The sequence below is a fragment of the Armigeres subalbatus genome, chromosome 3, assembly GCF_024139115.2.
Source record: "Armigeres subalbatus isolate Guangzhou_Male chromosome 3, GZ_Asu_2, whole genome shotgun sequence".
NCBI lineage: Eukaryota > Metazoa > Arthropoda > Insecta > Diptera > Culicidae > Armigeres > Armigeres subalbatus.
In genome coordinates, this window is record NC_085141.1 from 37,045,625 (window position 1) to 37,070,161 (window position 24,537).

The 24,537-nt window shown below is 38.3% G+C and overlaps 3 protein-coding genes and 1 long non-coding RNA gene across 4 annotated transcripts; 2 read left to right on the forward strand and 2 right to left on the reverse strand.

The window, feature by feature from the left end:
- Positions 1-4,148: 4,148 nt before the first annotated feature.
- Positions 4,149-5,210, reverse strand: LOC134226472 (uncharacterized). Its single transcript, XM_062707274.1, has one exon. It carries the CDS (start codon positions 5,032-5,034, stop codon positions 4,375-4,377), a length of 660 nt encoding a protein of 219 aa, XP_062563258.1. The 5' UTR covers positions 5,035-5,210; the 3' UTR covers positions 4,149-4,374.
- Positions 5,211-7,905: 2,695 nt separating this feature from the next.
- LOC134220029 (uncharacterized) lies at positions 7,906-8,572 on the forward strand. Its single transcript, XR_009981747.1, has 3 exons — positions 7,906-7,944; positions 8,028-8,176; positions 8,233-8,572. It is a non-coding gene; the product is annotated as an uncharacterized LOC134220029 (long non-coding RNA).
- A 193-nt stretch (positions 8,573-8,765) lies between these two features.
- Positions 8,766-9,951, forward strand: LOC134221579 (transcription initiation factor TFIID subunit 5-like). The gene is made up of 3 exons (XM_062700767.1): positions 8,766-8,803; positions 9,069-9,412; positions 9,668-9,951. Exons 1-3 carry the CDS (start codon positions 8,766-8,768, stop codon positions 9,949-9,951), a joined length of 666 nt encoding a protein of 221 aa, XP_062556751.1.
- Positions 9,952-15,825: 5,874 nt separating this feature from the next.
- Positions 15,826-17,084, reverse strand: LOC134220877 (small ribosomal subunit protein eS24-like). Its single transcript, XM_062700039.1, has one exon. The coding sequence runs from the start codon at positions 16,535-16,537 to the stop codon at positions 16,202-16,204; it is 336 nt and encodes a 111-aa protein (XP_062556023.1). The 5' UTR covers positions 16,538-17,084; the 3' UTR covers positions 15,826-16,201.
- Positions 17,085-24,537: the final 7,453 nt, after the last annotated feature.

Here is a 24,537-nt window from a genome sequence, read left to right on the forward strand (position 1 = left end):
TTGAAATTGAAAAACAATCAGACGACAACTAGCACTATTATTAGTGAAAATAATGTGCACGTTCGGATTCCTAGCTGTTGCGAGATCTGCTGCCAGTGGATAAGAAATTCAAATAAGACAAATTATTCTTAGCACCCCCCGACCCCCCCCCCCTCATTTATCCTCATAAAAGAAGCTCGTGCACTTGAAGGTAATCGACATTATCCTCTTTTGTAAATAGCGGAAAATAATTGAACGCAAATCAAATAGGGACAAAATTTGTTGGTTAATAGTGCTTTGCATTTTTTTCTAGGTTCCTTTCTGAATTTACTTTACGATACCGTACGGTGTACCTCACCTAATTAATAAAGTTCACATCCAAATTGTTGTGTCGGTTTCAGCCATTCAATTTCGTCGATTTATCGTTGCACCAGCTCATCGCAAATACCGTTTGCTACCATCCATGCAAAAGATATTTTTCCGGAAAGAAACCGCTCGTGGTTCGGAATGTTCAATGCAAAAAGAAATGGATTTGACGTTTCTTCTTGTATCAAACGGAAACGAACACATACGATGTAGCTTGGGTTTATCACGCACACAATCATGATAATGTTACTGGGAGTCGTTCGGGGGCGCAAGTGTACATGATGTTTACACTGTATATGCAAGACTTTGACAGCTGTGTGTCTTGTTATTGGCCGTCTTCGATTCAAGCCTTCTTATATACCACATTGATCAAAATGCTCGAATGGTGGGTGCAGTTGACCTCCAGAAATGTCAAATCAGAGACTAACCCGCAGGCAAGCTGGCGGCCATTACCGCTCGCGGAAAACTGGATATACTTGATGAAAAGATTTTTTGTGACCAATAAAAAGAAATAGTATAGGGTTACTGCTCCTGGACTTCATCTCATAGCTCCGATATTGGTCTCACGAAAAACAAAGCAATGAAAAGGTATTTTGTTTGTTTATTATTTTTGTGATTTTTTTCAGCAGTGAGCATGCATGTTAGCAAAAAGAAGCGACGAAATTGGTGCGGAATTTCTTTGTTTCGCTATGAGATGAATATATGTACAGATGGAAAACGGAACAGTTCCCCTATTTGATTTCCTGCTTATCTCATATTTTGTTGCACACGTCTCTCACATGTATCTAAATGTTCGTTTCGTTTATGTATGGGCCCTCCTTAGCTGTGTGGTAAGACGCGCGGCTACAAAGCAAGACCATGCTGAGGGTGGCTGGGTTCGATTCCCGGTGCCGGTCTATGCAATTTTTGGATTGGAAATTGTCTCGACTTGCCATGCCAGGGCATAAAAGTATCATCGTGTTAGCCTCATGATATACGAATGCATAAATGGTACCTTGGCTTAGAAACCTCGCAGTCAATAACTGTGGAAGTGCTTAATGAACACTAGGCTGCGAGACGGCTCTGTCCCAGTGTGGGGATGTAATGCTAATAAGAAGACGATGTGTGAAATAATAAGAAAAATAACGAAGTATGTACTTTCTTTTTCATAATATTCAAATAAAGACTTGAATTCTTTATATACGTATGCATAATGTCCTTTAAGGTAGCTTCACACCTCGGGAATTTGAGGAATATTGAGAGAATCAGATATTAAAATATGTTTTATGTATGCTTGTCACTTATACCGGTCCACAAACATCCTGAAATGAATCAAAACCTGACGAAATAATTAGAGCGGTAGCGAAAAATAACGTTGCAAGGGTATTTATTTAAACCAATCGTCAAAAATAAGAGGCGCAAATAGGAATTCACCCTTCTTTTCTTCATACATACATTGTTCTTACTAAATGTATTGAAGACATGATTTCTTCCCTAAGTATTATTTAAGGTTCAAGCAAAATTCGTTTTAAAGATAAGCAAAAACGAGCCACGTCGTATAATGTAACGCCGGTGACGACGTGATGAACTCTTATAACCATCAGAATGTGACGATATATATGTACATATCGACAGATGCCATATGACAACATGGGATGCAGAACCTTTCTTGTGATCGACTATCCATGGTAATGATGGGACGATCTTGCTATTTTCTTAAACACATCATTCAGTGTTGTAAGCACAAGCCAAGATTTGGATAATTGACGGAACATTCTCAACTACTCCACAACAATTTGCTCAAGTGTTCACAATTCACGGAACTGTAGGCGAAGCTCAACACCGTCGATTCGTTCCCTTGGTATTAATGCTAAAATACCCCGTAACACGGTAGATCACTTTGACGTAGTGTGTTGCGGTGTAAGATCTACCAAACAGAGCCCTAGCTTAATCCATTTTCTAGCTAGGGCAATGAGTTGTGGTAATTAAGGATTCATCGTATTTAGTCCCCGCTACCAACAGCAGTCTCAGAAATAAAACATAATTAATGTTACCTTGCATACAGTGGAAAGACTCGAATTCCTCTCGTTTGAGGCTAAACTGTATGCAGCGGAAACTAACTTTTCAAGCAATTAGTTAAAAACCTCGGTACCCGTCCCTAGGCTGAACTGACTGCTGGAAAAATCGAGTTAGGGGTTTAAATACGTACTAACTCTTCTTGAACTGGTGAACAATGGTAGTGAGAGGAACACACGGAAGTTCTTATTACTGAACAAATTCTCTTGCTTGAAATGGTCTTGTAGACAGAGCTAAATCCAGGTTTGTAGCTTTACTGGTGATATTCTAGAAGCAAGACAAGGATGTGGCTAGGGCTCCGATGCATGGCCAAAACAGTATTACTGTTCTGTTTTCTCAAGACAGGATTGATTTCCTATTGATAAGGGGCGCGCCTTCAATGGGATTGCTCTCTGTGAAGGGTCTAAATAGCGGGACCTTGTCATGGTGCACTTGAGAAAACAAAACAACAACTGTATCGAAACCGATACTGCATTGCTTATCAATAGTAATGGAGTAATTCGACATGCACTTAAACACTAAGGATACGGGTAACGCTACAATAGATCTAATAACTGGTCGCAGTGGAACACCCGAACAGGAAAAAAAAAATGCTAAAATACGGGAACGTATGATACAGCCTTTTGTTCATTGATGGAACGAAATTTATCAGTATACGTTAGATCCAGAGTATTGGATAGGATTTTAAGATGACTGAGATTAATGCTGAGGAACGTGTCTTCCCAAATTCAACTTTCAAGGATGTTTCTTTCTCCTTAACCAAAGTTTTGTTTTTGAACATCAGCGATTGGGATTACAATCGGCATACGGGAAGGATTACAGACTTCAACTTGCCTATAAAAAGTTTGTTACCTTAGCACTTTTATCATGTTAAGATATAACAAAGGCATTCAAGCCTTTGGGCAAGCATTCGAAAATCTTTCCCAAAGAAACGTTTTTTTTTGCCTTTCTCGTACACCAAGGCTCCTATCAAAAGTTCGTTTTAGGAGTGATCATATAGCCTTTCGGTACAACTTTGTTGTACGAGAAAGGCAAAAAACAAGGAAGCAGATTTCTCCAACAGTACTTTAATTGTGTTTATTTTACTTTCAATCGACAAAATAATTATGTTGCTATTGAGGCTTCGTTCTGATTGGCGAATTAAACTAAAAAGATACAGTTCAATAATTTTCAAGCAAACATGCAGAGCAACATTTGACTACAAAAGACATCCAGCAATTTTGGACAAATGTCTTTTTGGTGTCATGCATGTTTCAGGTTCCATCGCCATCGAACAAAAGGGCTCTCTTTAGCCGTGCGGTACTACGCGCGGCAAGACCATGCTGAAGGGGTGGCTGGGTTCGATTCCCGGTGCCGGTTTAGGCAATTTTTAGATTGGAAATTTTCTCGACTTCCCTGGGTATCATCGGATTAGCAGCCTCATGATATACGAATGCAAAAATGATAGCTTGGATTAAAAACCTCGCAGTTAATAACTGTGGAAGTAGAAACCTCGGAGTAAATAACTGTGGAAGTGCTAAATGAACTTTAATAGAAAATAAGGAACTGAAGATTTTTCAAGCAACTTGTTATTTTAAATACACAAATAATGTATGAGACTTTTCATTCCTGCTCACCTCCACTCAAGCTAGTTTATAAAATTTTTAGCTGTTTCGTTAAATTTCAATCATCAAGACAAATAAAAATCTTCACAAATCACTGCAGATGCAGAGAAAACAATGAATTCGGATTATTGCAATGTACCGAGCTCTTATTACAGTACGACATTTATTTTTCCTATCTCTAAAGTGTTTATATTATAGATATCATATGCAAGTTAATCGTTCGCAAAACAAATGTCCCTACGCACAAAGTTAGTTCCTCAAACGATATCAGTAATTCATGACTGTCCGCCTGAAAAGCGGACCCTACATCTGTATTAGTTTTGTGAAACTTACAAAATATGATCAGCAGTTACATCTCCGAGCGATTCCACTAGCTCCCATCTTCTTCGTCCATGTGCCCGAGCTGGTTGCCACCAGCACTGGTTACCAGCCCTTTTTCCTGTATCGCCACCACAACAGCTGTCTCCAGCAGATCCATACCCTGCTGGTGGTCCGAATTCACCCTACGCTCGACCCCAGCGGCAGCCATACTGGTACCATCTCCTTGTTCCTCCAGCGCATCTTCGATATCACTGGATTGTGCGGGCTGCAGACCCCGTTCACTGATGGCGGCCATTATTGCACGATCTTCCAACAATTCCACTTCCGGTTCCTGTTCCATCTCGGCCTCATCCACCGGATCAGGAACCACCCCGGGCACATCTACGCCGTAGTGGCGCGTTTCGAAAAAGTTCAAATACTGCTCCAGAACCATGTTGATCGTGTTGTCCTCTATGCAAGCCGTGATCTGGGCCTCCTGCCAGCTAGCCAAATCGGCTGCCATTCCCGGTCGCATATCCACTAGCGCAGGCTGACGCACGTTAATTTCTTCCAGCGAACTTGACGAAGGCCCAGCTGCCATCGGAGGGCGACCACCGTGATTCAGAGCGACCGATTCGGACGAAGGTCCTTGGAACGACAACAATCGGGGTCGCTTGAAACTGGATCCGTTACCGTTGATGTTACCACGTCCGGGATTGTTCTCGCTCATTGTGGTAGACACTGCATTATTTTTTATGCATTCATAGGCCCAGATAACACAAGTTTTTGAAACAAATTATTTTTTAATTATGGGAGGAGCTTTTGTCACAAGGTTTGTTTTTATTTACGTTTTTAAATTTGCATTGTGTCAGAGGCAGCCATATCGATCTATTATTCCCTTTTTTTCGTCCCTCACGCAAGAAGTGTTGCGAATAAAATTAAAAACTATATTAAATAAAAAAATATTAATAATTAAATAAAAAATAAATAAAATAAATTAATAACCGCTTTTTTACACTTTTTTGCGCGGACGTTTTCCATATACTATTTTTTACATGTCGCTTACGCGAATTTCGGAAACAACACGATTTTTCGAGTTTTTTTTTCGTTGAAGTCGTTTTTATCGTGGTTTTTTGGATCCCCGCGTCAAAACCGTGTAATTATGATTGTAGGGGTCGCTACCGCGACCCCTATAGGGAACTCGAACGATTGCGATGCAACAATTAACATTTATATATACACTAGTTTATTTGTGGACGCAATAGCGCCCGCGGCAAGTGTTTTTTTTTTCTTTCAATTTTTAAGAGTGATAGATTCTTTCCTGCATTTAAAAAAATCGAAATTTTCAACGTCTGTTGTCTGTGATTTTTTTCAACAAATGCTGTGTCTGGTTGTCTAAGATTGTCACTGGTTTTGTTTTCTGCATCTGATGCTACGTTTTGACAGGGCAAGTGAAATGAACAACTCAGTTGAATTCAATTGACTTGCCAAAAGTTGAACATGTTCAACTTTCTTTTCGTTCAAGTGAATTGAATTAAGGTGTTTACACGTTCAGTTCGCGTTGGATTCAAGCGACTTGTTCAATTCACTTGCCTTGTCTAAACGTAGCATGATAGTAAAAAATAATTGAAGTGTCAAATATTTTATTTTTTGTGAGAATTTCCCCGCGTGCTGCGTCTGGTTGGCTAGTCACCGGACAGACAAACAGGGCTATTATATATATGATAATTGTAATACCTATAGACTTTGGTCCGATTCGCGAATTAAAATCAACAGTTCAATAATTTTTAAATAACCCTGCTCGCAGAACAAGTTTACTTTACAGAAGTTGAATCATTTTTGATAGATGTTGGTCTTGATGGGTGGCACCAGCCATTCTTATGACCGGGGGATTTCCAAACTGTATACATATATATATAACTTATATATATATATATATATATATATATATATATATATATATAACTTTTAAGTTTGATTTGATTTTATGCTACGTTTAGACAAGGAAAGTGAATTGAGCAAGTCGCTTGAATCGAACGCGAACTGAACGTGTAAACACCTTAATTCAATTCACTTGAACGAAAAGAAAGTTGAACATGTTCAACTTTTGGCAAGTCAATTGAATTCAACTGAGTTGTTCAACTCACTTGCCATGTCAAAACGTAGCATTAATTCGCGAATCGGACCAAAGTCCTAGTTTGAAAAAAAAACAGTAAGCAACAGGTTAACAGTTTACAACTTAGTAGAAAATATTCACAATTCACAAATATAAGAATTAAATAAGAATTATATAGAAAAATAATATATTTAATATTTTTTTATAAAATTTTCCATTGAGTTGGCAACTTTATTCTCTTTTTGCGCACGCGTTTCACTCTGGAAAAAATCTATGCTAAATAGATTAAAAGTCATGCTAACTGGCTATTCGCCTGGTTGACCCCGTGTTAGTTTAAGTGCAGTTTATTCTCGATTAGTATAACTTTGATGAATACGGTATATAGTATAGATTTACTTTATCGCTAATAGTATTTCCTGGGAAAAATGTATTTTAGGTTGGATTGTTTTGAATGTTTATGTTTACAAATTATAAATTAAAACAAGAGATACACAATTGATATTTTATTTTAAAAAAAATCAGGTAATATAACAAATCATTTGTGGTTTACGGCATTCTCTGCATACAGCATTTTTTAAAGATTGTCTTTGTGTCTTCCGTGATAAATTGCCTGCGATCTTGAACATTACCACTATGCAATACCCACAGTCGTCCGTCCCCCAACTATCCGTATTCATGATCTCGGAATATGCGTCGTCGTTTTGCGTCTGACTTTGACTGCTACCCAGGTTTTTGACTGGTATTATGCCGGTTGCGATTGATGAAACCATATGACACTTTCGCCTATTTTGTGCTTTGAGTTAACGATTTCGGATCGCTTAAGTACCCATGACGTAGCACAAGTGCCCCACTCGGAGACTCGATTTGACACTCGCTCCTTACAACTAGGTGGCCGAAGAAGATGCTTTGTTTGGTACAGTTTTGGGAGTTGGGACAATCGTGGGATCGAGTAAGGAGGTTATTTTGTTCCGGTAGAAATCGGCATCCAGGCTGATGCCACACAGCAGAGTCGAGCATCGTGGTCGTGGATGAGAAGCAGCTGTGAAACATCCTTTAGAAGCGAGCTTTGACATTTATTTGATATTTTTAAAGCCGATCTAGAACAAAAAGACAATTCAAAAGAATATCCACATATTTTACAGTAATGCTCAGTCTCTTACCTCTTTGTCCTCCTCAGATGCTGTTGAGTGAAATAACTAAATAATATAATCGTACTAATGAGGTTCACCATCACCATGCGTTAGAAGGAAAAATGAAATTCTGCAAAAGACAGAATGCAAAGAAACGTATATTTCCACGTTAATCCCGCTTGGTTTAAATTATAATGAGTGATAGTATACATTGTTAACCTAAGCTAGTTTAATTCTCAGAAATGACAAATAAGCTTAATTTAAAATCTTTTTTGGATTAATTATATTTCTGAGTGTTGTTTTAGTACATTCAGGGCTGGTCATAAAAAATAATTCTCGTACTTTTTCAAAACAGCCCAGCAACCAATCTGTGAGATGTTAGACACTGGTTAGGGTATGTTATTTATGCTACGGCTCAAAAACATAACCATTTTTATGATTTTATGCTGATTCTAATTTTCTATTCTACTTTGACAGTTCTTTTCAATTTTCTCTGCCGGCCGGCATCTGACTACACGAGCGTTAAAAAAAACAGTTTTCAAGTGTTTGTTTCTCGCGGTTCCCGTTCCCGATCATCTCAACAGAATTATTAAACACTCAGCAAGGCCACCATCATCAATAAAGTGGTAAGATTTGGTCCGAATAGCTAGGGAAAGTGTGCTAACTTCTGGAATTGTTTTAGCCCTGCAAGAGGCGGAAGCGAACATACGGTGAAGAAGCCGAGCGAGAATGTTTGTTGGTGATTTATTTTCAGCATTTTCAGTAACTCGTGAAAGTGATCCGGATATTTACGAAAATTCGTACATGGCACTCATCTGTACAAACAAACATCTGTTCTCCGACCTGTACGATGGAGTTGCTCGTAGGCCCAGTGTGATGCCACTTCCGGTGTGATGATCGGCGAGGCCAAAACACTCGACAACAAAGTGAAGGTTTAATATGGCTTGTTGAAGGAACCGGATGTTCAGACCCTAGTTCAAACTCCCCCTGAAGAAGATGACGACATGGATCCGAATGCTCCAGATAAGCCTAAAAAGGAGAGGCCAAAAGGATCATCTGTTTTCGAAAAAATCGAACTCCGATCCCAATGCACCGCCGCAGGATCAAATTCCTTTGCCCAAGTTGAAGGACGTAGACAAGGTGGAAAAGATTAAGGCCCTGAGGGAGGCTTCCAAGAGGGTCAATCTGGGACCAGACTGTTTGCCGCCCATCTGCATGTACACGCTGCTTAACGCGAATTATACAGTTACTTGGTAAGTTTGATTGATGAAAATGTAACATTTTAATTGTTAGATTTTAATCAATAAGCTATTTGTCCTTTTCGGTTCTGAAATTATTAACAAATTAAAGAAAAGAAAATAGAAATGATAAATTGTTAATCATATGCATTTAAAACATTGAAAAGACTCGCCATTTTCGCAGCTGGCCCCCAATTTGATGCATTGTGCTTTTACTGTCAGTACTACTTATTGAAGTACAATTCTGAATCGGTTGATAAAACTTTTTTTATCTCAACAGCGCAGAGATATGCGAAGACTCCAGTCTTATTGCCATAGGCTTTTCCGATTCATCCATCAAAGTGTGGTCTCTGTCGCATATCAAGTTGCGAGAGATGAAAACAGCGGACATCTTGAAGGAAATCGATCGCGATGCCGACGATGTGCTGATACGGAAGCTGGATGATCGCAAGGCGGAAACGAGTCCGATGTTATACGGCCACAGTGGTCCCGTGTATCGCACTGCATCCTCGCCGGACCGCACCATGCTTCGGTCATGTTCGGAGGACAGGAGCAAAAGCAATGCGACGAACAGCGTCAGTGCACCGAAGTGGAAAAGTTGGAAAAGAATACAAATCCATTCCGGTAAGTGGTGGCTTTGTGTGAATTGATTGAAGTGGATTGAGATCATGCATTAACCTTATCTACACTGCCTGTAATCGCATATCTGTCCCATGTTTGCTGAGTTTCCTATTTATATGGGACAGATATGCAATTACAGGCAACACTTAGGAATTCCTCTGTGATTTACTCCATGATTTCCAAGATTCATTCCTGTGATTTTTTGTGTGTAATTACATGGTATGTTGTCTCAAGCTGGAATTCTTTTTTATTTTCTAGGTTACGCTGTTTGGAACCTGAGAAACCACGATTCTGGCGACGAGCTGACTGACGAAAAAACAGTACCGGAAGTTGGATACACCCTAGATACGCAGGAAAGTTTTAGTTTAGTTAGCAGTTTTGTTGTTGGATGGGAAGGATCTCAGGTCGTTGGACAGAGCGCCATTCTATACGTCTTAAAATGCAATGTGTGTTGCAACCACACATTGGCACAATTTCAGTTGCACAAAACAGTTCTTAACGGTACCAAAGCAAGGATTTTGCACTGGCTGAAGATGACTTGAAGCATCTTGTGCCTTAGATGTTTATTTAGTTTTAATTCAATTCAGTAGGTATAACTTTAATTTAATTTTAATTTAATTTTAATTTAATTTTAATTTAATTTTAATTTAATTTTAATTTAATTTAATTTTAATTTAATTTTAATTTAATTTTAATTTAATTTTAATTTAATTTTAATTTAATTTTAATTTAATTTTAATTTAATTTTAATTTAATTTTAATTTAATTTTAATTTAATTTTAATTTAATTTTAATTTAATTTTAATTTAATTTTAATTTAATTTTAATTTAATTTTAATTTAATTTTAATTTAATTTTAATTTAATTTTAATTTAATTTTAATTTAATTTTAATTTAATTTTAATTTAATTTTAATTTAATTTTAATTTAATTTTTAATTTAATTTTAATTTAATTTAATTTTAATTTAATTTTAATTTAATTTTAATTTAATTTTAATTTAATTTTAATTTAATTTTAATTTAATTTTAATTTAATTTTAATTTAATTTTTAATTTAATTTTAATTTAATTTTAATTTAATTTTAATTTAATTTTAATTTAATTTTAATTTAATTTTAATTTAATTTTAATTTAATTTTAATTTAATTTTAATTTAATTTTAATTTAATTTTAATTTAATTTTAATTTAATTTTAATTTAATTTTAATTTAATTTTTAATTTAATTTTAATTTAATTTTAATTTAATTTTAATTTAATTTTAATTTAATTTTAATTTAATTTTAATTTAATTTTAATTTAATTTTAATTTAATTTTAATTTAATTTTAATTTAATTTTAATTTAATTTAATTTTAATTTTAATTTAATTTTAATTTAATTTAATTTTAATTTAATTTTAATTTAATTTTAATTTAATTTTAATTTAATTTTAATTTAATTTTAATTTAATTTTAATTTAATTTTAATTTAATTTTAATTTAATTTTAATTTAATTTTAATTTAATTTTAATTTAATTTTTATTTATTTTTAATTTAATTTTAATTTAATTTTAATTTAATTTTAATTTAATTTTAATTTAATTTTAATTTAATTTTAATTTAATTTTAATTTAATTTTAATTTAATTTTAATTTAATTTTAATTTAATTTTAATTTAATTTTAATTTAATTTTAATTTAATTTTAATTTAATTTTAATTTAATTTTAATTTAATTTTAATTTAATTTTAATTTAATTTTAATTTAATTTTAATTTAATTTTAATTTAATTTTAATTTAATTTTAATTTAATTTGATTTTAATTTTAATTTAATTTTAATTTAATTTTAATTTAATTTTAATTTAATTTTAATTTAATTTTAATTTAATTTTAATTTAATTTTAATTTAATTTTAATTTAATTTTAATTTAATTTTAATTTAATTTTAATTTAATTTTAATTTAATTTTAATTTAATTTTAATTTAATTTTAATTTAATTTTAATTTAATTTTAATTTAATTTTAATTAATCGACTGCTTTGAGCGTGCTTACAGCGGCACACTAGGAGTTAACTTTCTGAAATCAGTATGGCGAAAGGCATCTAAGGTTCGATTTCTTTATATAGCGCCTGGATGTGGCTGCGGCGGGTAAAAAATCAGCCACTGCCAATAATTCATTTAATTTTAATTTAATTTTAATTTAATTTTAATTTAATTTTAATTTAATTTTAATTTAATTTTAATTTAATTTTAATTTAATTTTAATTTAATTTTAATTTAATTTTAATTTAATTTTAATTTAATTTTAATTTAATTTTAATTTAATTTTAATTTAATTTTAATTTAATTTTAATTTAATTTTAATTTAATTTTAATTTAATTTTAATTTAATTTTAATTTAATTTTAATTTAATTTTAATTTAATTTTAATTTAATTTTAATTTAATTTTAATTTAATTTTAATTTAATTTTAATTTAATTTTAATTTAATTTTAATTTAATTTTAATTTAATTTTAATTTAATTTTAATTTAATTTTAATTTAATTTTAATTTAATTTTAATTTCATTTCACAAACAGTTCTGCTGTTGAGATTTCGGTGAAATTTCACAGAAATCTGCGATTTATGCGGTAGCGGTATGGGTTCACGTACATTCATTTCATGCACTAAAAATTCACCGTTTCTCCAGGAATTCCTCCGATATTTTCCTTCCTTAAGGGATTCATCCTAGAGTTCCTTCAGGAATGCCTCCGAAAGTTCCTCCAGGAATTATGGAAGTTCTTCAATGGATTTTTTCCATATGTTTTTCCAGAATTCCTTCGGAAGTTTCCCCAGGAATTCATCCAGAAGTTTCTCCAGAAATTCCTTCGCAAGTTTCTCCAGGCATTCCTCCGAAAATTGCTCAAAGAATTCCTCCGGAAGTTCCTCCAGGGAATCAAGGGCTGTTCCTCCAATGGTTCCTCCGAAAGTTCCACTAGGAATTCCTTCGGAAGGTCCTCTAGCAATTCCACCGGAAGTTCCTCTAGGAATTCCTTCGAAAATTCATCTAGGAATTCCTTCACAAGTTCCTGTAGGAATTCCTTCAGAAGTTCCTCTAGGAATTCTTTCAGAAGTTCCTCTAGGAATTCTTTCAGAAGTTCCTCTAGGAATTCTTTCAGAAGTTCCTCTAGGAATTCTTTTGGAAGTTCCTCTAGGAATTCTTCCGGAAGTTTCTCTAGGAATTCCTTCGGAAGATCCTCCTGGAATTCCTTCGAAAGTTCCTCCAGGAATTTCTTCGGAAGTTCCTCTAGGAATTCCTCGAATTTCCTCTAGGAATTCCTTCGAATTGCCTCTAGGAATTCCTTCGAATTTCCTCTAGAACTCCTTCGAAGTTCCTCTAGGAATTCCTTCGGAAGTTCCTCTACACTGACAAAAATCCAATCATATCCATTATGTGTGGCACACATAAATTTTGACTACAGCATTTCCCACATAATGGCTATGTGAGTTCGCATAGCATATATGTGGAAATACACATAACTCTCATTAACTAATAACCTTTATGTGGATTCTCCTATAGCTGGTGGTTATTAACGCACACATAAAATTTATTTGTAATTTTCTTTAGATTTTTACCAATAAAATGTGTGGAATTTTATTAGTGTAGGAATTCCTTCCGAAGTTCCTCTAAGAATTCCTTCGAAAGTTCCTCTAGGAATTCCTTCGGAAGTTACTCTCGGAAATCCTTCGGAGGTTCCGATAGAATTCCTTCTTTCGGAAGTTTTTCCAGGAATTCCTCCGGAAGTTTCTCTAGGAATTTCTTCGAAGTTTCTCTAGAAATTCCTTCGAAAGTTCCTCTAGGAATTCCTTGGGAAGTACCTCTAGGAATTCTTCCGGAGGTTCTTCTAGGATTTTTTCTTTCGGAAGTTCCTCCAGGAATTCCTTCGAAGTTCCTCTAGGAAATCCTTCGGAGGTTCCTCCAAGAATTCCTTCTTTCGGAAGTTCCTCCAGTTCCTCCTTCGGAAGTTTCTCTAGTAATTCCTCCGGAAGTTCCTCTAGGAATTCCTTCACAAGTTCCTCTAGGAATTCCTTCACAAGTTCCTCCAGAAATTCCTCCGAAATTCCTCTGTGAATTCCTCGAATTTCCTCTGTGAATTCCCTCGGAATTTCCGTTAGGAATTCTTTAGGAATTTCCTCTAGGAATTCTTTCGGAAGTTCCTTTAGGAATTCCTTCGGAAGTTCCTCTAGAAATTCCTTCGGAAGCTCCTCCAGGAATTCCTCCGGAAGTTCCTCCCTGAATTCCTCCGGAAGTTCCTCCAGGAATTCCTCCGGAAGTTCCTCCAGGAATTCCTCCGGAAGTTCCTCCAGGAATTCCTCCGGAAGTTCCTCCAGGAATTCCTCCGGAAGTTCCTCCAGGAATTCCTCCGGAAGTTCCTCCAGGAATTGCTTCGGAAGTTCTTCTAGAAATTCCTCCGGAAGTTCCTCCAGGAATCCCTCCGGAAGTTCCTCCAGGAATCCCTCCGGAAGTTCCTCCAAGAATCCGTCCGGAAGCTCCTCCAGGAATTCCTCCGGAAGATCCTCCAGTTTATTTGCCCGGAAGTTCCTCCAGGTAATTCGTCCGGTAGTTTCACTAGAAAATTTCTCCGGAAGTTCCTTCTGGAGGAATTCTCAGTGAAACTCATGGAGGTATTACCTGCGAAACTTCCGAAAGAATTTTCAGAAGATCTCCTGGAAGATCTCTTTGCGGATCTCCTGGCGGGATTTCCAAAGCATGTGATGGAGGAAATTCCAGAGGAGTCACTGGTGGAATTCCTAGAGGAATTCACAGTGGAACTCTTCGAATAATTCTCAGTGAAATTCCCTGGAATTTCCAGGGAAACTCCTGGGGGAATTCTAAGTGGAACTCCTGGAGGAGTTCTCAGAATAACTTCTGGAAGAATTCCCAGAAGAACTCCTGGGGGAATTCCCAGCGGATCTTCTGGAGGAATAATCAGAGAAGCTCTTGGAGGAATACCCAGAGGAACCCCTGAAGGAATTCCCAGAGAAACTTCCGAAAGAATTTCCAGAGGAACTCTTGTGGAAGTTCCCAGCAGAACTCCTGGAGGAAGAATCAAAGATACTTCAGGAAGAACTCCCAGAAGAACTCTTGGGGGAATTCCAAGTTCCCAGAGTTCCCAGAGAAACTTCCGAACGAATTTCCAGAGGAACTCCTCTGGGAATTCCCAGCGGAACACTTGGAGGAATAATCAGAGAACCTCCTGGAGAAATTCCCAAAGGAACTCCTGTAAGAAACTTCCGATAAATCTCTCAAAATATCACCTGGAAGAATTCCCTTAGGACCTCCTGGCGAAATTCCCAAAGCATCTGGTGGAGAAAATCTTAGAGGAACTTCTGGAAGAATTCCCAGTGGAGTTCCTCGAAGAATTCCCAGTGATACTCCTGGAGGAATTCTTATAGAAATTTTTGAAAGTATTTCCAGGGGAACTCCTGGAAGAATAATCAGAGAAACTTCTGGAAAAATTTCCTGAGGAACTCCCAGAGAAATTTCCGAAAGAATTTCAAGAGGAACTCCTAGGGAAATTTCCAGCTGAACTCCTGGTGGAATTCACAGAGAAACTCCTAGGGGAATTCAAAGTGGAACTCCTGGAGGAATTCTCAGAAAAAAGTTCTGGAAGAATACCCAGAGAACCTCCTGGAGGAATTCCCAGAAAAACTTCCGAATGAATTTCCAGAGGAACTCCTGTAAGAATTCCCACCAAAACTCCTGGAGGAATAATTAAGGAAACTTCGGGAAGAATTCTGCCTGAAGGAATGCCCATAGGAGCTCCTGGTGGAATTCTTCCATTAATATCTAAAGGAAACCCCAGATAAATTTCTAGAGGTACTCCTAGAATTCCAAACTAGTTTCTGACTTTGTTTCCCAAACTAGGAGAATTTCTAGATGAGTTGCTGGCGCAGTGGGTCCCTGAAGAAATTAACTTATTAATTCCTAGATGAATTTACAGAGGAACTCCTGGAAGAAATTGCAGAGGAACTTCTGGAGGAATTCCCAGCTGAATTTTCGGAACAATCCTTAGAGTAACTCATGGAGGAATTTCCAAATAAGCTTCTGGAGCAATTTTCAGGAGGATTAATTATCAGAAGAACTCCTGGAAGAATTCCCAGAAGAGCTCCTGGAGGAATTTCATGAGGAACTTCTCAAATGTGTTTCTGGGAGAATTCATAGATGAGCTGCAGGAGCAGTGGGTCCCCTGGAGAAATTAACATACTCCTAGATGAATTTACAGAGGAACTCCTAGAAGAATTCGCAGAGGAACTTCTGGAGGAATTTCCAGGTGAATTTTCGAGGAATTCCCAAAGGTACTTCTGGTGGAACTCCTAAAAGAATTCCCAAAGGAATTTCTTAACACTCGAGCTAAGGTCTAGGATTTTTAGAGTACAACCGAATTGTGGGATCTTTGCTTGAAGGAACTACCAGAGGTATTTCTGTTTAAATCATGCAAGAAGTTCTTGAAGAGAAAACAATGGAATTGATAAGGGATTTTATAAAGTGATTTGCAGAAGAATTACCGAGAGAATCTCGTAGAATTTCACGATGAAATCTTTATACAAACCTACGAAGAGATTTCTAAATTGATTCCCGAATCATAGAAGCATCCCTACAGGAAGACACGATGTAGTCCCAGGAGAATTCAAGGAAGGTTCCCTGTAACAATTTCTTGATAAAAATAGAATCATAAATTTAATTTAGATTAAGAGTGTTATATTTCCATTTTTTCCAATTCGACGGAGTGTAAACACAACTCCAAGCAACTCGCTTACTTCTATACTGCTTATCCGACCTTGGCCTTCTTGATATAGCACACCTTCATACGGTTCTTGCGTTCATTGCGGATCATCTTCTTCTCGGCGGCCCGATCGGTGCTTGGGTTCGAACTTCTTGGTATGTAGCAGATCAGCACAAAGCCGGTCGACTCACTATCACAAAGCTGGAATCCGAACACGAACACTACATCGGGAGTGGTTTTATGCATGGCTGCCAACTTGTCACGGATTTCCTTCTTCGGGACCCAAGCCATATCCGGATGCAGGATGTCGGAGATCATATGATTACGACTCAGCAGATGCTTGGTCATGAACCGGCGGATACGGATCGTTGCGATCGACATTTTGGTGCATCTCTTTCTTTTCTCATCACGTTTTCGCGCACGCACTTTAGCAAACAAATTAATTAATTAAGGAGCACAATGAAAATTAAAATTGAACTTTGAATACACGATTTCAACATAAATTAAATTATTCTTCTAATTATTCAGTTTTATTTGTATCTAGCTGTCATTCGGAGCAGAAATGCACTTGTGTTGGTTAGATTTATTTCGCGCCAATACATGCACTTTTGCTCGGATGACAGCTAGATGTAAATAAACCAGCATGAAATCCCACCCGAAACTACCCTAACAACTACCTAACCGCCCAAAGCAAAACATATCTAACGTTGATGTAACGTGAGTGTAACAGGTTAGAGGAAATTATGCACCAATCATAAACATACCTAACAAAAGTGTGTCATTCTAGCGTAACTTTAGCCTCACTTTACCCTAACCGTTAGTGAGAATGTTAGTGTAACTATCTAACAGGATAGACGCACATTATGCTCAAGTTAGAGTAACCTTCCTTGCTGGGAGCGTATGTCGCAAATTGTAAGCAACCCCGTTTTCAACAGCATTGATAATTAGGGTCTGTTCAAATATTACGTAACGCAATAGGGGGTGGGGGGTTATTTATTTTTTGTTACGATTTGTTACGCCAAATATGGGGGGTGGGGGTCTCTCGAAGTTTTGTTACGCGTAACAATAGAGGAAATTATTAATTTTTTTTTGAAAAATATTTTATTATCTTTAAAATAGCATGAAGTATATATATTTTTTTAATTATTGTATCGTGCTTCAAGTTGTACCAGAATTTAGATTTTTCCCAAAAAACAGCATTAATTGTTACGCGTTACGCATAGGGGTGGGGGTACTTCTGAAAAGTGTTACAGATTGTTACGAGGGGGTGGGGGGTTCTTGAAAACAACATTTTTCGCGTTACGTAATATTTGAACAGGCCCTTATCCTGTAGAAAAAACATCAACAGAAACATGGGCGTAGCCAAGGGGGGGGCAGGGGGGGCCGTCGCCCCCCCCTAAATTTTGGATAGATTGAACTGGTACTGAAATGAATTCCCTCAAACATGTGCACTTTACGATCCAATCATATACAGAAATAGGTGGTTAAAATTCAAAAGATTCCCAAAACTTATTAGGGCATCCAGGATCCATAATATATGGAAGTTTAAAACAACTCGAAACATTTCGGGCTCAAGAATTCTCCTTGAAATCCATCTACAAGCTCCCCTGGGAACTTCTGAATTCGTCCGGAAAGTTATCCACAAATTCCTCTGAAAATCGTTCGAAAATCTTTCTCATGTAATTGTAATTCCTCCTTATCTAGAAACCCCCCACTAAATTTTTTTAGGAAATTCACGAGGAAATTCCTTGACGATTTCTTTTCTTCTCTCCAAGATTTACTTCTAGATATTTCTTCGGCTATTCTCTCTACAGGAAGAATCCGGCATTTCCTTCAGACATGCATTCGAGAGTTCCGTCAAGAATACATACGGAATTTCTTCCCAAAATTCTACCAGAATTTTCTTCAAAAATTTATGACGGAAATCCTCCGATTTAGCTCCATAATTTGTAAATTGTAAATCCACTTGTAAATCTATAAGAAATTCCTTCGTTAATTCTTCTAGGAACTTTTACGGGCATTCCTCTCGGAACTCTTCCTTTAATTCCTCCGGGATTACTTCCAGGAAATTTTCCGGGAATACCTTCAAACATTCAATAGCGAAATCATCTAGCATTCCAATCTGGAATTCTTTTCGCAATTACTTCAGAATATCCTTCAAGAAATCCTCTAGAAATATCTTCATGAATTTCTCCTGGAATTCGTCCAAGTATTTCCCCAGAAATTCTTACAGGTATTTTTTCGGGAGTTTCTTCTGGTACTTCTCCAGGAATTCCTTCAGGAATTTCTCCGGGAGATTTTCCGCGGAAGTGTACTAGAATTCCTTCCGGACTTCACCCGGAATTTACTCGGATATCTGCCAAGAGTTCTTCCAGAAATTTCTTCGGAACAATCCGCAGGGATTTTCTTCAGCAATTCATCTGGAAATACTTTCAGTATTTCATCTGGGCATTGCTGCATTAATTCCTCCTGGTATTTTTCTGAGAATTCCTTCAGACATTTTTTCGAAAATTCCTTTAGGAACTTCTCTAAGAATTGTTTCAGAACTTCCATGTGGGAATTCCTACGGAAGTGCTTGTGGGTGTTCCTCCGGGAGTTCTTCCAGGAGTTTTTCCAAGAAATTCTCCGGTAAAACCTACAGGAACTTCACAGGGAATTCCTGGACGATATTTGGCAGGAATTTCACGGGAAATGGGATTTCTGAAGTTCCTTCAGAAATATTTTTTATCTTCCTCTAGGGTTTTCCACCGGATGTTCCTCTGGAGTTTCACCAGTTGTTCCTTCGGGTATTCAATCAGGCTTTCTTCCAGGAATTCATTTAGCATTTCTTTAGCCATTTATCTACAAATTCCTCCAGAAGTTACTCGAAGAATTTCTCTGGGAGTTCTTACGGGAATTCCTCCGGGAGGTTCTTTTAAGAATTCTTCCAGGAGTTCCTCCTAATATTCTTACGGAAGTTTCTTTGGGAGTTCATCCTAGAATTCTTACGAGAGTTCCTCCAGAATTTCCTCTGGAAATTCTTCCTGTAGTTCTTCAATAAATTCCTCCAGAAGTTCCACAAGAAGTTCCTGTAGATGTACTGGCAACACGGCCACATCACATTAGAAACATAATTAAACTCTTTTGTTGTTAAAATTACTTAACAGTGTATTTTTTGATTTTTCATATCCCCCAACCCTACTCTGTAACTTTCTCTCAATAAGTACAGTTCTAATAAAGAGACGTGTTCGATACAAGCTCCGCGTTATAGTCGGCTTTTATTTCCTGGTTCCAAGAATCCATTCCGTATCCGTTCGTTTCGAGTCTACCTGGTTCCTCCAAAAGGTTATGGTCCCAGCGCGGCGGAATCGCGTGTGTTTGTTTGGAAAGTGTTGAGTTTTTCGGTCGGTGTTTTTTTTTCCGCGGCTGATTTTTTTGCCAAGCTTAAAAATGAGTGAAAAAGTGGTGTCGTTCGCAAAGTTGAATGCTTCCAACTATGAGAATTGGAGCTTCAAAATGAAGCTGCTGATGATCAAGGATAATTGTTGGGAGGCCATCGACAAAGCGGAGCCGGAACCCGTTACTTCAGCGTGGACAGCGAAAAATCAACTGGCCATGGCAAATGTCGGATTAGCGGTTGAGGATAGTCAGCTGATTCACATCCGGAAGGCCAAAACCGCCAGGGAAGCGTGGGAGAACTTGGAAAAAGTTCATGTGAAAAAGTCTCTCAGCACGAAAGTGTCTCTTATGCGGAAGATTTGCCGTCTCCGGCTGGAGCATAACGGTGACATGGAGGCACACATTGCGACGTTGTCAGATTTGGTGGAAAAATTGAATGCGTTGCAAAAGGATGCTGTTTTGGATGATCAGTGGCTGGTGGCAATCTTGTTTAGTAGTTTGCCTGAAGATTATGAAGTGTTAGTGACGGCTTTGGAAGCAAGGCCAGATGCGGATTTGACCTTCGACCTTGTGAAAGGAAAATTAATTGACGAGTGGTTGAAGAAATCTAATCGCGCGGACAGTGACAGAGGTATTGAGTCAGCTTTGCATGCTGCGGCCGGCAGAGAAGAGGTTATGTGTTACTTTTGTAAAAAGCCGGGCCACAAGAAAGCAAGCTGTGAAAAGTGGAAAAAATGGAAGGAGAATAAGAAGAAGAATATGGCAAAGGAAGACAAATCTGGCAATAAGGCGAACAGTGTGGTGCAAAACGAAATCAAATCGAATGATTGGGCGTTCACGGCCTGTGAACTAGTTTCGGGCTTATGGATTTTGGATTCCGGTGCGACGTGCCACATTGCGAACAGTCGTGATTTTTTCGAATCATTTGATGACAGTGTCCGCGAAGATGTGAGTGTCGCGAACGGGACGAAAGTGAGATCCGTCGGAAAAGGATCTGGAAAGTTGATAACCGTTGACAATGCGAATAACCGTCGTGTGATCACAGTTGATGATGTTTTGCTGGTGCCAGAAATGAAAGCAAACTTGCTATCAGTAAAGCGATTGGTTAGCAAGGGGTACGAAGTGAACTTTGATGCGAAAGGTGCGACTATCAGTCGAAACGGAACTGTTGGTGTTATGGCTGAGCTGTTGAACAATTTGTTTGTACTGAAACTGCTGAATGAAAGTGTGTCGTTGGTGGCTCAGACCACTGAGTGCGTTCATGAATGGCATAATAAACTGGGGCACAGGGACACTGATGCAGTGAAGAAGCTTCCGTTAGTGGTATCTGGGATGAAGATTAACGAGTGTAGTTGTTCTAATGAATGTGAAGTGTGTATTCGTGGAAAAATGCATCGTGTACCGTTCCCGAAGGCGTCGATCAGCAAGTCGTTGTGCGTCATGGACCTAATCCACACGGATATTTGCGGTCCGATGCGGACAGCAACGTTGAGCGGGCGGCGTTACTTCCTAACTTTCATAGATGACTTCAGCAAATATACAGTTGTCTATATCCTGAAGCAGAAGTCGGAGACGCTTGACAAGCTACGTGAGTATGTGGAAATGGTAACAACCAAGTTTGGAAAGAAGCCAAAGATACTACGATCGGATAACGGCGGTGAGTACACTGGGAAAGATTTTAAGCGTTTTTTGAAACAAAATGGTATTGTTGGTCAGTTCACCGCGCCGTATTCGCCGCAACAAAACGGCACTGCGGAGCGTAAGAATCGGTATTTAGTTGAAATGGCTCGCTGTATGTTGATCCAGGCGAAGCTTGATGACCGGTTCTGGGGTGAAGCCATCGTAACGGCGAATTATCTTCAAAATCGCCTCTCTTCCCGTGCAATCCCAGTGACGCCTTATGAACGTTGGAATGGAGTAAAACCAAACCTCGGTCATTTTCACCCATTTGGCGTTGATGTGTACTGTCATATACCAGGAGTAAAGCGGGGCAAGCTAGATGAGAAGGCCAGAAAACTTAAGTTTATGGGTTATAGCGAAGTATCAAAGGCATATCGTTTGATTGATGTTAATACTGGCAGGATAACAATTAGTCGAGACGTAAAATTCTTGCGAAGTTTCGATTCTGTGCCTAGCGAAATAAGTCAATCAACGTGTAGCGAAGTGACAGTTTCCATAACAAATGAAAGGATGGCCAACAATCCGGTGGCTTTAGAGCCATGCGATGCTGCTCCAGTGGATCCAGAGGAGGATGAAATCTGGGAGGATGCTACGCTGGCTGCCGAAGACGATATGCTGAGAAGGTCAACCAGGTCTACAAAGGGTCAACTGCTGGCCCGACATGCTTGCTCTGCGGAAGCTGTGATTCAGGAGGAGCCCAGATCCGTGAAGGAGGCGCTGTCAGGACCAGATAGCAATAACTGGAAGAAAGCAATGCTGGATGAACTGGAATCGATCAAGAGCAATGATGCCTGGGAGTTGGTCGATGCCCCACCTAACAAGCGTGTGCTAGGATGCAAGTGGATTTTTAAACTCAAGCGCACTGCTGATGAGAAGATCGTTCGTTTCAAGGCCCGACTCGTAGCGCAAGGCTACAACCAGCAGTATGGGAGCGAATATGACGAGGTCTTTGCCCCCGTTGTTCGTCAGACCACCTTCAGGACTCTCATGTCTGTTGCGGCAAAAAGAAGGATGGTTGTACGTCAGTATGACATTAAGACGGCATTTTTGAATGGCGACCTTGAGGAGGAGTTGTTCATGCGCCAGCCTCCAGGGTGCGCTGTCAAGGGTGCCGAAGGCAAGGTCTGCCGTTTAAAGCGTAGTCTGTATGGTTTGAAACAAAGCGCTCGTTCATGGAACATCAAGCTTCATCATGTACTGGAAGGTGATGGTTTTAAGAGGAGCGAAGCAGATCCGTGTCTGTATAGCAAGGTAGTGAACGGAAAACGCTGCTATATTCTTGTGTACGTTGATGATTTGATCATCGCTAGCGAAGAAGAAGCAATCATCACATCGGTTGAAAGCACACTAGCTCGTAACTTTGAGATCGTCAGTTTGGGGGAAGTTCGTAATTATGTTGGCATCGAAGTAGATCGTGATAGTGACGGTGATTTTCACATCTCGCAACGCAATTACATCGCGGATATTGTGAAATCAACAGGATTACAGGATGCCAAATCATCTGCGATTCCCATTGATGTTGGTTACTACAAGTTGGATACCGAGGATGAACTTTGCAAGATAAGTCGGAGTATCGAAAGCTGGTCGGAAAATTGTTATTCGTTGCTGTTAATAGTCGGCCTGATATTGCAGCACCTATTTCGATTCTGAGCCGAAAACTTTCGAATCCGACGCAACGTGACTGGAACGAATTACGAAGAATTGTGCGCTACTTGAAGGGTTCAATAAACCTTAAGCTAAGATTAAGCTGTCGTGGTGATGAATCTGGTTTAGTGGGTCACGCTGATGCAGATTGGGCGGAATGTCGGACGGATCGTAAATCTAACAGTGGATTCCTGTTCAAATTCTGTGGCGGCACCATATCATGGACATGTCGCAAGCAGAGCTGTGTGTCCTTATCAACTGCGGAGGCCGAGTTCGTCGCCTTGTCAGAGGCATCTCAAGAAGCGATCTGGCTTCAGCGACTTCTACGCGATTTAGGTGAGGATATCCAAACTGTTCAGCTGTTCGAAGACAACCAGTCTTGTTTGAAAATGTTGCAGTCTGAAAAGTTTAGCAACAGAACCAAACACATCGATACGAGATACAATTTTATTAAGGATTTATGTCAATCTAAAGGTTGGTATCGTGTTCAAAAGAAATTTCTTTTTCTATCTCAATCACATGTTAAATTCCGTTCACTGAATCGGAAAAGTAAAGAATCGAAACAAAATTCTTACAGCAGTATCCACATGAAAAGAACAAAAAACAAAATTGGCTTTTGTAAGGTTCCCACGCAAAGTAATGGGAGCTGTCACTTTACTTTCGGAAAAATATTCTGCTCGATTGTTCCGTAAGTAAAAGTGACAATTTGTTCCATGCAGATCAGTTGTCAAAATTCCTCTTGGTAATATTGAACAAAATTCCGTAACCTCTCTACTTTTTAAGTCGATACTGGCCTTAAAGCGATCAAGTATTTGTACTGCCCAACGGAGATAATGGTAGCCGATCTGCTCACCAAGCCGGTGGCTCGTATTCGTATTGGTCAACTTCGACGACTAAGTGGATTGGAGGACTAAAATGCCGATGTTGAGGAGGAGTGTAGATGTACTGGCAACACGGCCACATCACATTAGAAACATAATTAAACTCTTTTGTTGTTAAAATTACTTAACAGTGTATTTTTTGATTTTTCATATCCCCCAACCCTACTCTGTAACTTTCTCTCAATAAGTACAGTTCTAATAAAGAGACGTGTTCGATACAAGCTCCGCGTTATAGTCGGCTTTTATTTCCTGGTTCCAAGAATCCATTCCGTATCCGTTCGTTTCGAGTCTACCTGGTTCCTCCAAAAGTTCCTCCGCGAATTCCTCTGATAATTTCTCCGGAAATTTCTATAGAAAATCCCCCGGGAGTTCCTCCGGAAATTACTCTGGGAGTTCCTCCAGGAGTTCCATTTCAGAAAACCACCCGGAAAAACGGTCAGCGAAACTCCCGGAGGGATTCTCGTAGAAACTGCTGGTGGATCTCCCGGAGGAATTCCCGAAGGAACTGCCGGAGGAGCTCCCGTAAGATCTCCCGTAAGAACTCCCGGAGGAATCTCAGGAGGAACTCCTAGAAGAATTCCTAGAGGACCTCCCGGATGAGCTCCCAGAGAAACTATCGGAAGAACTTCGGGAGGAATTTCCAGCTTAATTTCTGAAGAAAGCCTAAATGATTTCCTGGAAAAGCCTGAATAATTTCCTGGAATAGCTTCTGGTGGAACTCCCGGAGGAATTTCCGGAGAAACTCCCGGATGAATTGCTGGTGGAATTCCCGGAGGAACTTTCGAAGGAATTTTCTGG

Excerpts from the sequence above, each read along its gene's own strand:
- LOC134226472 (XM_062707274.1), bottom strand. The coding sequence starts at position 5,034 with ATGAGCGAGAACAATCCCGGACGTGGTAACATCAACGGTAACGGATCC.
- LOC134221579 (XM_062700767.1), top strand. The coding sequence starts at position 8,766 with ATGTACACGCTGCTTAACGCGAATTATACAGTTACTTG. Across the intron at positions 8,804-9,068 it reads GCGAATTATACAGTTACTTG|CGCAGAGATATGCGAAGACT; the intron begins GTAAGTTTGATT and ends TTATCTCAACAG. Across the intron at positions 9,413-9,667 it reads AAGAATACAAATCCATTCCG|GTTACGCTGTTTGGAACCTG; the intron begins GTAAGTGGTGGC and ends TTTATTTTCTAG.
- LOC134220877 (XM_062700039.1), bottom strand. The coding sequence starts at position 16,537 with ATGTCGATCGCAACGATCCGTATCCGCCGGTTCATGACCAAGCATCTG.